Consider the following 13,670-nt stretch of genomic DNA (forward strand, 5'->3'; position numbering starts at 1 on the left):
TTGAAATCCCTGGGGAGAGACACTGCTCTTTACTTACTTGTTTCAGAGTTAATTATTTGTTGAAGTCAACATTCATAATAAGTGTCCTATTCCTTCGATCGCTTGCATTCTGATATAAGCGAGAGCGGAGGGATACGTCAGTGAGCGGTAGCTCACGGTTGATCTTGTGTTTGCTCATGGACAAATCAAGGAATTTTTAATTGTCTTGTCTGCACGCATTCGCCACTCACTCACGTACATGCACGCAGCGTTCCACAAGGACTAATTACCATGCACCTGTTCTGGATTAGAGTGCAATCACAGCGTGCTCTTATAAGGACTCCGAACACACACAGCCTTTTCGAAGTTGTACCTAGCGGCTCACTTTACCAAACCTTGTATCTCTGTCTCGCTTGTCTGGTTTTGACTCTGTTTCTTTGGACTCTGCCTATCACCTTACCTCTGATCCTCTATTTCTACCTCGTATGACCCTTGCATGTTTCCTGACTGCTTTTGTCTGATGTTTTTGTTCTGTTTGCCTGCCTATTTTTAAATAAACACTCCTTCCAGCAATTACATCCATCAACCGCCTTCATTACGTACATGACATGGATGTGTATAAATAATGTATGCATGAAAGGGTTACATTTCTTAATGCTACAGCGCCTTCGTTACAGACATTTCCGAATCCCTGATCTATTTTGTTACAAACCAGTCATGACTCAAGTTCATCCAGTGCCACCTTTTAAAAATTCATCTCATGAAACTTTAAAGGCTGCCTCGCCTCTTTTACACCAATTAATGTTCAGCACGCTCCGTCTGTCAGTGTTAAAGGTTCCGAGTGCAAAGTTGAATTCTGGGCAAAATGTTCTATTGCTGTTGGAGTTTCGAGATGTTTCGCTGCTGCACACACATACACTGGGTATCCTGTGTGTAAATGTTTTGCTGAGATAAAAAGCGTCCCGCGTTTTATGATTCCGGAGATTGCCAAAGCAAGTGAGCAATGATATCGCATCACGTGACCACCGTGGGGCGTGTTTGAGCTACTTTTAACCAAAACAAGTCGGCGTGGGCGAACATGGCAGACTCGGCTCTCCCTCCAGGGGAAAAGAAAAGGAAAGCCTGCCTAGTGAGTGCAACGTGTCGTGACGTGTCATTTTCTGGACAGATAGCCAAATCATTCTAGCTAGCGCTTAGCTATCTCAGCTTTAGAATGCGTGGGCTGGACTCGGACACGGTAGCGAGTATGGAGTTCTACACCTAATGTTTTGATCTTTCAGAGAAAGAAACGAGAACACAAGCAGGAGCAGAGAAAAGATATATATTTGTTTCACGGATCTATTCATGAATGTCAACCACAAATTAAATCCCTGCGACTCAAAACTCTCCGAGGTCGATGCAGAGTCACGATGTTTTCTGCGCGTCACCATCTTGCGTAGTTATGCTAATGAGTTAAAGCTACTCGCGTTCGACTGTTTCCTGTTTCCGTAGGGCCGTACTGTTTACCTCAAGAGGGAGGAACTTTCGATAACTTCCGATACTACGAAGTTATATCGAGGTTTCTCTTATTTCGTTTCTGGTTCTGATCGGTTCCGAAGTTTATCAAGAAGTAGAACGGGTAATTGAACTTGATCAGGATAAGTGCTGATTGGTTACGAAGTTTCGCTATCGTTACACTCATTCTTATATTCGTTCTTGTATACCTTTTGATAATGTGAGATCGACTGTTCATATCACGATTCATCGTTCTGGTGGTTGTAATCTTTATGCGCAGTGCGTAATTGTTACGTTCTTACAGCACATAGTGGCTACCGCCTCTATATGAGGCAGTAGCCATAAAAAATCGGTCCCCTATGGGTCCATGTGGCTACTGCTTATAAATAAAATAGTTTTCTGATCCCATGTCTATACAGTAAATATAGCGTATATATTCACTCTGTGAATCAGTAGCCACAAAAACGAAGCGTAATCCAAAAATGAACAATTTAAAAATTGCAGAAGTAAAATATACCAAGTGTCTGTACTTTTATATTATTCTACTCTTACCTCTTACAGTTTTCGAAACTGAAACCTCCGAACCGAGGCTGACATACACACCCAAACTCTTATTTCCCGGAAATGGCCCGGCGCTAGAGCTCAGTGGAACGCACTTTCCGTCTGTAATAAATATAAACATGTCAGAAAGCGATTTCCTTTAGTCTAGTCCATTTGTTTCGAACGGTGAACCGAATTGTATACACTCACGGGCCATTTTAATAGGAACACCTGTGTGCGTATGCGCCGTGCGCGATTGTTACACTCATTCTTACAGCACAATGACAGAGTGGGTACCGCCTCTATGAGGCAGTAACCACAAAAATTAGAAAATTTCAGATGACTTTGCAGTCAGTACCTTTTTAAACCAGTTGTTTTTTCCACTGTAGCATTATCTGACTCTTTTTATTTGCCTTATTTTAACATAAATTTTATTTATAACTTATTGCACTGGGCGGCACGGTGGTGTAGTGGTTAGCGCTGTCACCTCACAGCAAGAAGGTCCGGGTTCGAGCCCCGTGGCCGGCGAGGGCCTTTCTGTGCGGAGTTTGCATGTTCTCCCCGTGTCCGCGTGGGTTTCCTCCGGGTGCTCCGGTTTCCCCCACAGTCCAAAGACATGCAGATTAGGTTAACTGGTGACTCTAAATTGAGCGTAGGTGTGAATGTGAGTGTGAATGGTTGTCTGTGTCTGTGTGTCAGCCCTGTGATGACCTGGCGACTTGTCCAGGGTGAACCCCGCCTTTCGCCCGTAGTCAGCTGGGATAGGCTCCAGCTTGCCTGCGACCCTGTAGAACAGGATAAAGCAGCTACAGATAATGAGATGAGATGAGAATTAATTACATACAGGTATCTAATTTTTTTAAATTCTATTTTTTATTATTTGTTGCTTTTTAAAAAAAAATTAGAATATTTTTCCAATTCTTTGTCTGTTTCTTGTTTTTACTTCAGACTGTGAAACATTTTTGAGCTGAATTTTACTATTGTGTATAATATTTCAAGGTGTGTGTGTGTGTGTGTGTGTGTGTGTGTGTGTGTGTGTGTGACAGGCAGGTGAAGATGACACTTTGCTGGACATCAATAAGAAGATGGCAAGAAAGGTGCCATTTATTTATTAACTAAATATTATTATAGCTGCCCAGAATTACTACACGTATTATTTCTATGTAATACAGAACCTGAAGAGTTTGAGGTCGATTAATTTCTTTGTTTTGCTCTCGCAGGTCGGCCTGAACGTGACGCAGATCTGTCTGCGGAGCCACTGCACACAGGAGGAGGTGTGTCACAGAAACACGGAAGGACAAATCCGATTTATTTTCTTTAAAACCTGTTTTTAGACCAAGCGTCCACACTGCAAATCACAAGTGACGTCAATGAGAGTTTGTTTGTTTGTTTGTTTGTTCAGACCTCTTGGGTTCACAGTAGGTTCACGGGCGCAGATAGAGGGGGGGACGGGGGGGATTCGTCCCACCCAGATTTAAATTCACCTCGTTCGGTCCCCCCCACTTATAGGGAGGAAAAAAACATATATGCTGTCTTTCTTTGCATAAGACAAACCTCACGGAAAAATCAAAAGACTAATTACCATTCGGTTTATTGAGGTGCACAGCAGTCCATACATAGTTGCAACTGCGCAGACTGCACAGGTTGCGAGCTCGAGCTTGGTTGCTATGGTTACCCACAAGTTTGACAGGCATATCGGGGACAGCTCCTCCTAGTTCAGGACCCCAACACGGCATGATGAAGGGTGCCAAAAGGCAGAAAACGATTGAAAAAAAAAACCGACTGTAAGTAATCTGTGCCTTACTTTATCATATCACTTTGCAATTTTTTGATAGTCTGTTCAAAGTAATGTCGTAGTGAAAGTAAAATCGTACGGAATAGAGATGCCTTTCTGGTAGCCTCCTTCTTTCGGTGGCAGCCTGTAGATAGTGCTCAGAAGGCAGTTTTAATGTTTAATCTGGCGTTCCCTGCCATAATTTCAGCGAGCATATTGTTTCATAAGGAAACTTTGCGAAGAGTTGTTGACTGACTGCCGCTCACGCAACACACAGGCATAGTTAGAAAGTCAGGATGCACTGGTTTACACTTTACACACACACACACGTAGCCCAGCCTCTCGCTATGTTTAACAGTTGGAACTTAGCGGTTTTAAAACTAGTTTTGCAGTTTTGCAATTTCTGTGCGTGATGATAATGTGCAAACTTTGGATTTCCACAGGCTATGTTAAAATGTTATTATTGTCCTGGCCTGCAGGTAGTTCCTGGTGATGGCAGTGAGGGAGGTGAAATAACATGTATACACACTACCGTTCAAAAGTTTGGGGTCACCCAGACAATTTTGTGTTTTCCATGAAAAGTCACACTTTTATTTCCCACCATAAGTTGTAAAATGAATAGAAAATCTAGTCAAGACATTTTTCTGGCCATTTTGAGCATTTAATCGACCCCACAAATGTGATGCTCCAGAAACTCAATCTGCTCAAAGGAAGGTCAGTTTTATAGCTTCTCTAAAGAGCTCAACTGTTTTCAGCTGTGCTAACATGATTGTACAAGGGTTTTCTAATCATCCATTAGCCTTCTGAGGCAATGAGCAAACACATTGTACCATTAGAACACTGGAGTGATAGTTGCTGGAAATGGGCCTCTATACACCTATGGAGATATTGCACCAAAAACCAGACATTTGCAGCTAGAATAGTCATTTACCACATTAGCAATGTATAGAGTGGATTTCTGATTAGTTTAAAGTGATCTTCATTGAAAAGAGCAGTGCTTTTCTTTCAAAAATAAGGACATTTCAAAGGGACCCCAAACTTTTGAACGGTAGTGCATATATATATATATATATATATATATATATATATATATATATATATATATATACACACACACACAAAATGGAATCATTTGCTGACAGCTCAGTCCCCCCCCAGTTCAAAAATCCTATCTGCGCCCCTGAGTAGGTTGCCATAGTAACGAACACGCCCATGCTTGCGCTCATTTGGAAAGTTATCAAGGTACAATCGTGAAGATTTCTTAAAGAGTGAATTTAGGTTTAGAGTCTAATCCGAGTGTTTTTGGTTTCGAAATATGATTTAAATAGAAAGATTATTGAAAACTGAGCCGTGTTGTTCGTTTGTGCCATTTTGTTTAACTCATCTACACATACAGTATGTAGTATCTATTATCTGATCTGATATACAGTATATATGACGCATTTAAAATCAGACCAAAAAATAGTTTTTTTTAATTGATTCAGCATGTTGTCGTCATCGTCGTCATCATTTAGCATAACAACCATGTCATGATTAACGTTGACACATTGTATCTAAATAATACATTTCTCGCATTTTACCTCCAGTTCTCTTTGCAGAACAGTCAATCGTCACGGACTCCCTAATTATTTTTCTTCCACGATTTTCTCATGTTATTTTTTTTTTCTTCTTCAAAAACTATGCAGAAACAACACCCACACCCAGTTGCACAAGTTCCATCTTGACCAAGTCATGTGATTAGACAGCTTTATTTTTGTGACAGATCAGGTTTTGGGGATCGGACGCACTTCGTCAGGGGTCTGTCCCAGTGAAAGGTGGTATAGAGCACGAGCATCAGTTGCAGTAACATAACGTGTCTCGGATTTAAAATCATGTTGTGAACAGTAGGTGCGAGAAACGCAAGTATAAACTTTCAGATCAAAAACAAACAAAACTAGATGGAGACTGTGAATAAAGTCACAGTAATTTGCGCTTGCTGTTACAAACCGGGACGTCTGGTCACTGTATCCTATAGATCCGGAACAGTAAGAGATACAGAATGACACTTAGTGAGGGGGAAAAAAAGCCCTTTTTTCATGGATCAGTCTGGTGATCCAGATCAATACCAAAAGTCATAGCAATGTAATTCAGCCCAGAGGTGGTATTTATGTGAAATTTGGTGATGATTGGTTGAAAACTGAGGGAAAAATACCGTCCTAAAAATTGTTAGGAGAATAATAACTAGATAGAGACTGTGACTCAAGTCGCAGTAATTTGCGCTAGCTCTTACAAACCAGGATGTCTGGCCACAGTACCCTATAGATCCGGAACAGTAATGCCCCTTTTCCACCAAAGCAGTTCCAGGGCTGGTTCGGGGCCAGTGCTTAGTTTGGAACCGGGTTTTCTGTTTCCACTGACAAAGAACTGGCTCCAGAAAAACCGGTTCCAGGCTAGCACCAACTGTCTGCTGGGCCAGAGGAAAGAACCACTTACGTCAGCGGGGGGTGGAGTTGTTAAGACCAACAACAATAACAAGACCGCGAAAGATTGCCATTTTTAAGCGACGAGAAGCAGCAGCTGTACAAACGTGAAGTCATCCATTATTATTATTGTTGCTGCTGCTTCTTCCACGTTGTTTTTGCTTCGATATTCGCGCCAAGGTTTATGCAAACGTAGCGACATAACTGACGTAAACAGCGACGTAATGACTTGTACAATGACGTAATGACGTGTCTTCTCTTAGCACCGCGAGCGATGGAAAAGCAAACTGGTTCTCGGCTGGCTCGCAAGTTGAAAGAGTTGTGAACCAGCACCAGCCCTGGAACTGATTTGGTGGAAAAGGGGTATATGAGATAGAGAATGACACTTGGTGAGGAAAAGTTGTGCCCTGTTGCCCTGAACAAAATGGGGAAAAAAAATCTGATTGAAAAAATCGTGAAAATTGACAGTTATAAGTCATGGAAAAAAATCTCATTTTTCATGGATCATTTCAGTTCGGTGATCCAGATCAATACCAAAAGTCATAGCAATGTAATTCAGCCCAGAGGTGTTCTTCATGTGAAATTGGGTGATGATTGGTTAAAAACTGAGGGAGAAATGGCGTCCTAAAGAACGTTAGGGGGGTGGTAATAATAATAATAATAATAAAGTATAAAGATCCTGAGTGAGGGTAACAAAATTTACGCCAGTGCAAATTAACTGACGAACAGTTTTTGACAAACTTGCAGCTTTTCACTTCCAAATTTGGTGTTCTGCAGGTCATTGAGGAGGTGCTGAGGCTGAACGAAGATCCTCAGGTCCATGGCGTGTTCCTGTGTCTTCCTCCTTCCCTCCTCTCCCGCGCAGTGCTCAACTCTCTCAATCCTGAGAAAGATGTGGACGGGTATTTTCTCACTTGTGTCTTGTGTTGTCCATTCACACTCAAGTCTCCACTTCATCAGCTCCACCTTCCATATAGATCTCTGATTCCTGTTCCTCACTTTATTTTTACTAAAGTCATGTGTAAATGTTTTCACGGTCAAACCGAACTAAAAATGAGAAATGGAAAAACTTTCTTTGATTGTCTCACACTCGCATGTACGTAGATAAACACCAGATAGCCGTTAATTTCCAAGTGTTTTCGTGGCACAACTGATTTATTTTTAGCCACGCCTACAAAATGCCATAAAAGGCAAAGCTCACAGGGACCTGAGAACAACAAAATTATAACTTTTATTTGGCGCCATTACTTTTTATCCTAAATAAAGGGCTAGACTTAGTTGTGTTCATTTATGGATTTCCTTTGGCATTGCTTTCTTTCAATATGAAACGACAAAATGTTTCAAAAAAATATTCACTAAATCGGTGTGTAATTTAAATAAATAAGTGGCCGCGTAGTACATATTCAAAAAAATGTAAGTTATGAAGTTTTGCATAAATTATGTAAATTTGTGAAACTTAGGAGACGAACGCTCCTTCAACTTGCGAACAAATTCCTTCGTATCCAGCTTGATAAATGATGCCATCTGAGTGCAGCCCATCTGTTGTGCTGCAAAAAGTATTGGCCCCCTTTCAGTGGCGGCTGGTAGTCTTTCAAACGGGAGGCTGGTCGGTTATGATATTTCCAGATTTTAAAAGAAAAAACATCAGTTTTGCCCATACTCTTGCCTCTGATCTGGCTGATTGTTGGCAGCGTCACAAACTGTGAAATAACAGGTTCTTTTGGCCCATTAGCCTACTGTCCAATATACATGACGGTGGTGTTGGGGGGGGGGGGTATATTTTAACATTTTATATTTTAAAATTGTGGCATGTTGTTTAAAAATTGATCATTATTGAAAGCAGCTCTTTGTCAGGAACCTCAGCAGTAGAGCTGGGGGCCACACATTTCATTCAATGACACTTTCCCTATATTTTACTTATTTTGACTGAGAAATGTTTTATTGACAATTTTGATAACCCTTCACTTTTAATCCAGGTCTGTAGTGTGAAATGTTCTCGGCTGTGTTTTTGTTTAAAAATGTTTTCCAAATTGTAGCTGTGTTTAATTCATATCCAGAGAAATATATATTCCAATATAATATACTCAGCATAAACATTTTAAATAGATTCTATATTTTTGGTCCATCCATGACATATTACTAAAGTAGCCTATGTACTGTTGTTGATGTGGGTCACTTGCTGTTAGCCAATTCACTTTCTCGTACCAGGAGAGCTGAAAGGAACGAGTATTATTCTCTACCTTTTTCACCAAGTCAATTTGAGGCGTTGGTCTACCCTGCTCTTTAATTTAAATTTTTTCCTCGAAAGGAAGACTGGCAAATGGCTTCGCCAAAATTAAATCAGCAATGCTTGGCATCCATGCGCAGCTTTCTTGCTAGCTGACTAGCCCCCTCAAGTTCAAGTTCAGTCACTCAAATAAATGAAATTTCTGGAACTAAGATAGCAAACTTGACAACACTATATTTACACTTTATTTACAATGAAAATATATACAAACTAAAAAAGCTGGTAGAAACCGTATGTAATGAATGAAATCGAAATGTAAGCTGATCTCTTACAATACACCACAGCACTTGCGAATCCGCATGGGACTGAACTGAAATTCACCGCTGCCTGTCTATAGTTGAAACGAGCTGTCAATCAAAGAAAATATCCGGCCGCTTTCACCAATCACCAGTCTCCTCGCGGAAACTGCCATGTCCCTCCCATGTGAGGCTCGGAGTCCGTAGGCGGGCATTTTCGCAGTATTTGTCCAATAATCGTCTTGCATTTTGAGATTGAAAAGCGCAGAGCTCCCAAATGCCATTGAAGTCCACTGAGTCTGGGCTGCATCGCGCTGTCACGAGGGGGAAAAACTCACGCACACATTAGGCGAACTGGGGAAAGTTATAACGGAATGATTTCGCACTGTAGTTGGGTTGAGCACGTGTATTTCTATGATTCGATGTTCGTCATTTTTAGAGGAGGCTGAGCCTCCCTCGTTGTCTTGGAACAATCGCCCGTGCCCCTTTTAGTCCATCCATTGGTGCAAAAAGACTGCTATAGGACCATTGCTGTAACTCATCCACTTCTACCTGCACACCACACACACGCGCTGCTCTGTCTGTGTTGTTGCTGTTCTGACAGTAAACCACCACATAATGTTGCTATGGTGATCCATATAATCAGTAATTCTACACTTGTGAAAGATAGTGGATATGGAAAGCGTAGATCAGTAAAGTGTGTGTGTGTTTTTTCCAGGATTTCCGACCTGAATGTGGGCCGTCTGGTGTCAGGAGCTCTGTCTGAAGGCTTTCTCTCGCCTGTAACAGGAGCAGTGATGGAGCTGCTGGCCAGACACGGTGTGTGTGTGTGTGTGTGTTTTTTTTTTAATCTCTTCCTCTCTCTCTTTCTCTCTGTCTATGTCTCTCTGTCTCTTTGTCCATCTCTCTCTCTCTCTCTCTCTCTCTCTCTCTCTCTCTCTCACTACATTTTATAGTTTCGATGTTATGAAGTTGCTGAACTTGTCCAGATGCACCAGAGTTTCTGCATTCTTGCGGGGTTTTTTTTTTTTTGGTGTGGGGGTGGAGAGATCTTGCAGTTGATGGGGTTTATTTTGGTAAATGATCCTAAATACACATTTTCTTTAGCACGTTATGAAATTTCTATGAACTCGAATAATGACCAGGACTCAGAAATATTAGATTTTACAATGTGGCTACGACTATGTTAACATCACCAGAGATTTGAACACCTCAGTTTCAGACACTGAACACGTGATCTCCGTGATGCTCACCTGGTACTTCTGTTCTTCCGTGACTTACTCTGTGTGTATGCTGTCCTTGTGGCTGATTGACTCATCTCATCTCATTATCTCTAGCCGCTTTATCCTTCTACAGGGTCGCAGGCAAGCTGGAGCCTATCCCAGCTGACTACGGGCGAAAGGCGGGGTACACCCTGGACAAGTCGCCAGGTCATCACAGGGCTGACACATAGACACAGACAACCATTCACACTCACATTCACACCCACGCTCAATTTAGAGTCACCAGTTAACCTAACCTGCATGTCTTTGGACTGTGGGGGAAACCGGAGCACCCGGAGGAAACCCACGCGGACACGGGGAGAACATGCAAACTCCACACAGAAAGGCCCTCGCCGGCCCCGGGGCTCAAACCCAGGACCTTCTTGCTGTGAGGCGACAGCGCTAACCACTACACCACCGTGCCGCCCGGCTGATTGACTATCAAAGAATTTTAAAAATGATATGAAACAAATTCATGTCACATTCAGGTTCTGGGAGTTTGTTCAGATTCAGACTGAACCTTTGAACAAAAAAGTTCTCTGCCTCAACTGCTCAGCTCCATGCTTGGGTTTTACGTCACTTTGGATAAATGTTACTCTGTGTGTGTGTGTGTGTTCAGATGCTCCTTTGGATGGGAAGAAGGCGATGCTGCTCGGTCTGAACGCGCCGCTGAATGCGATCCTGCAGAGTCTGCTGCAGAACGAGGGAGTGGAGGTGCAGACGAGCTGCTGGAGCTCAGACAGGCTGCAGAAGCAGGTAATGTGGAACGATTAGATACGTGATTAGATTCATGACTGTTAGATACGTGATTAGGTACGTGAAGATTAGATATACAGTGGTGCTTGAAAGTTTGTGAACCTTTTAGAATTTTCTATATTTCTGCATAAATATGATCTAAAACATCATCAGATTTTCACACAAGTCCTAAAAGTAGATAAAGAGAACCCAGTTAAACAAATGAGACAAAAATATTATACTTGGTCATTTATTTATTGAGGAAAATGATCCAATATTACATATCTGTGAGGGGCAAAAGTATGTGAACCTCTAGGATTAGCAGTTAATTTGAAGGTGAAATTAGAGTCAGGTGTTTTCAATCAATGGGATGACAATCAGGTGTGAGTGGGCACCCTGCTTTATTTAAAGAACAGGGATCTATCAAAGTCTGATCTTCACAACACATGTTTGTGGAAGTGTATCATGGCACGAACAAAGGAGATTTCTGAGGACCTCAGAAAAAGTGCTGTTGATGCTCATCAGGCTGGAAAAGGTTACAAAACCATCTCTAAAGAGTTTGGACTCCACCAATCCACAGTCAGACAGATTGTGTACAAATGGAGGAAATTCAAGACCATTGTTCCCCTCCCTAGGAGTGGTCGACCAACAAAGATCACTCCAAGAGCAAGGTGTGTAATAGTCAGTGAGGTCACAAAGGACCCCAGGGTAACTTCTAAGCAACTGAAGGCCTCTCTCACATTGGCTAATGTTCATGAGTCCACCATCAGGAGAACACTGAACAACAATGGTGTGCATGGCAGGGTTGCAAGGAGAAAGCCACTGCTCTCCAAAAAGAACATTGCTGCTCGTCTGCTGTTTGCTGAAGACCATGTGGACAAGCCAGAAGGCTATTGGAAAAATGTTTTGTGGATGGATGAGACCAAAATAGAACTTTTTGGTTTAAATGAGAAGCGTTATGTTTGGAGAAAGGAAAACACTGAATTCCAGCATAAGAACCTTATCCCATCTGTGAAACATGGTGGTGGTAGTATCATGGTTTGGGCCTGTTTTGCTGCATCTGGGCCAGGACGGCTTGCCATCATTGATGGAACAATGAATTCTGAATTATACCAGCGAATTCTAAAGGAAAATGTCAGGACATCTGTCCATGAACTGAATCTCAAGAGAAGGTGGGTCATGCAGCAAGACAACGACCCTAAGCACACAAGTCGTTCTACCAAAGAATGGTTAAAGAAGAATAAAGTGAATGTTTTGGAATGGCCAAGTCAAAGTCCTGACCTTAATCCAATGGAAATGTTGTGGAAGGACCTGAAGCGAGCAGTTCATGTGAGGAAACCCACCAACATCCCAGAGTTGAAGCTGTTCTGTACGGAGGAACGGGATAAAATTCCTCCAAGCCGGTGTGCAGGACTGATCAACAGTTACCGCAAACGTTTATTTGCAGTTATTGCTGCACAAGGGGGTCACACCAGATACTGAAAGCAAAGGTTCACATACTTTTGCCACTCACAGATATGTAATATTGGATCATTTTCCTCAATAAATAAATGACCAAGTATAATATATATTTGTCTCATTTGTTTAACTGGGTTCTCTTTATCTACTTTTAGGACTTGTGTGAAAATCTGATGATGTTTTAGGGCATATTTATGCAGAAATATAGAAAATTCTAAAGGGTTCACAAACTTTCAAGCACCACTGTATGAAGATAAGTGATTAGGTACGTAAAGATTAGATACATGAAGATTAGGTAAGTGATTAGGTACGTGAAGATTAGATAAGTGATTAGATACATGAAGATTAGATGTATGAAGATTAGATAAGTAAAGATTAGTAAGTGATTTGGTACGTGAAGATTAGATATGTGAAGATTAGATACATGATTAGGTACATGAAGATTAGATACGTGAAGATTAGATACATGAAGATTAGATAAGTGATTAGATATGTGAAGATAAGTGATTAGGTACATGAAGATTAGATGCATAAAGATTAGATACAGAAAGATTAGATCCGTGAAGATTAGATAAGTGATTAGGTACGTGAAGATTAGATACATGATTAGATATGTGAAGATAAGTGATTTAGCTACATGAAGATTGGATGCATGAAGATTAGATACATGAAGATTAGATAAGTGATTAGGTACGTGAAGATTAGATATGTGAAGATTAGATAAGTGATAGGTGAAGATTAGATACATGATTAGATACGTGAAGATTAGATAAGTGATTAGGTACGTGAAGATTAGATATGTGAAGATTAGATAAGTGATAGGTGAAGATTAGATACATGATTAGATACGTGAAGATTAGATAAGTGATTAGGTACGTGAAGATTAGATATGTGAAGATTAGATAAGTGATTAGGTACGTGAAGATTAGATACATGATTAGATGTGAAGATAAGTGATTAGGTACGTGAAGATTAGATACGTGAAGATTAGATACATGAAGATTAGATATGTGAAGATTAGATAAGTGATTAGGTACGTGAAGATTAGATACGTGAAGATTAGATACGTGAAGATTAGATATGTGAAGATTAGATAAGTGATTAGGTACGTGAAGATTAGATACGTGAAGATTAGATACATGAAGATTAGATATGTGAAGATTAGATAAGTGATTAGGTACGTGAAGATTAGATACGTGAAGATTAGCTACATGAAGATTAGATATGTGAAGATTAGATAAGTGATTAGGTACGTGAAGATTAGATACATGATTAGATATGTGAAGATAAGTGATTAGGTATGTGAAAATTAGATATGTGAAGATTAGATGAGTGATTAGGTACATGAAGATTAGATAAGTGATTAGATATGTGAAGATAAGTGATTAGGTACGTGAAGATTAGATATGTGAAGATTAGATAAGTGATAGGTGAAGATTAGATACA

At 40.8% G+C, this 13,670-nt stretch overlaps 1 protein-coding gene across 3 annotated transcripts in view; it reads left to right on the top strand.

Moving 5' to 3' along the window:
- mthfd1l (methylenetetrahydrofolate dehydrogenase (NADP+ dependent) 1 like) overlaps positions 1 to 13,670 on the top strand; it is a 166,963-nt gene that overhangs the window by 12,675 nt on the left and 140,618 nt on the right. For 2 of the 3 annotated variants that reach the window (XM_060916342.1, XM_060916343.1), the window contains exons 3-7: positions 3,060 to 3,110; positions 3,234 to 3,287; positions 7,024 to 7,148; positions 9,488 to 9,588; positions 10,651 to 10,787. In XM_060916342.1, coding sequence (XP_060772325.1) covers positions 3,060 to 3,110; positions 3,234 to 3,287; positions 7,024 to 7,148; positions 9,488 to 9,588; positions 10,651 to 10,787 — 468 coding nt within the window. Of the gene's footprint in view, positions 1 to 2,578; positions 2,860 to 3,059; positions 3,111 to 3,233; positions 3,288 to 7,023; positions 7,149 to 9,487; positions 9,589 to 10,650; positions 10,788 to 13,670 lie in introns of those variants that run through there. The other variant, XM_060916344.1, reaches the window with a different exon arrangement.

The sequence above is a fragment of the Neoarius graeffei genome, chromosome 3 (genome assembly GCF_027579695.1).
Source record: "Neoarius graeffei isolate fNeoGra1 chromosome 3, fNeoGra1.pri, whole genome shotgun sequence".
Classification (NCBI taxonomy): domain Eukaryota; kingdom Metazoa; phylum Chordata; class Actinopteri; order Siluriformes; family Ariidae; genus Neoarius; species Neoarius graeffei.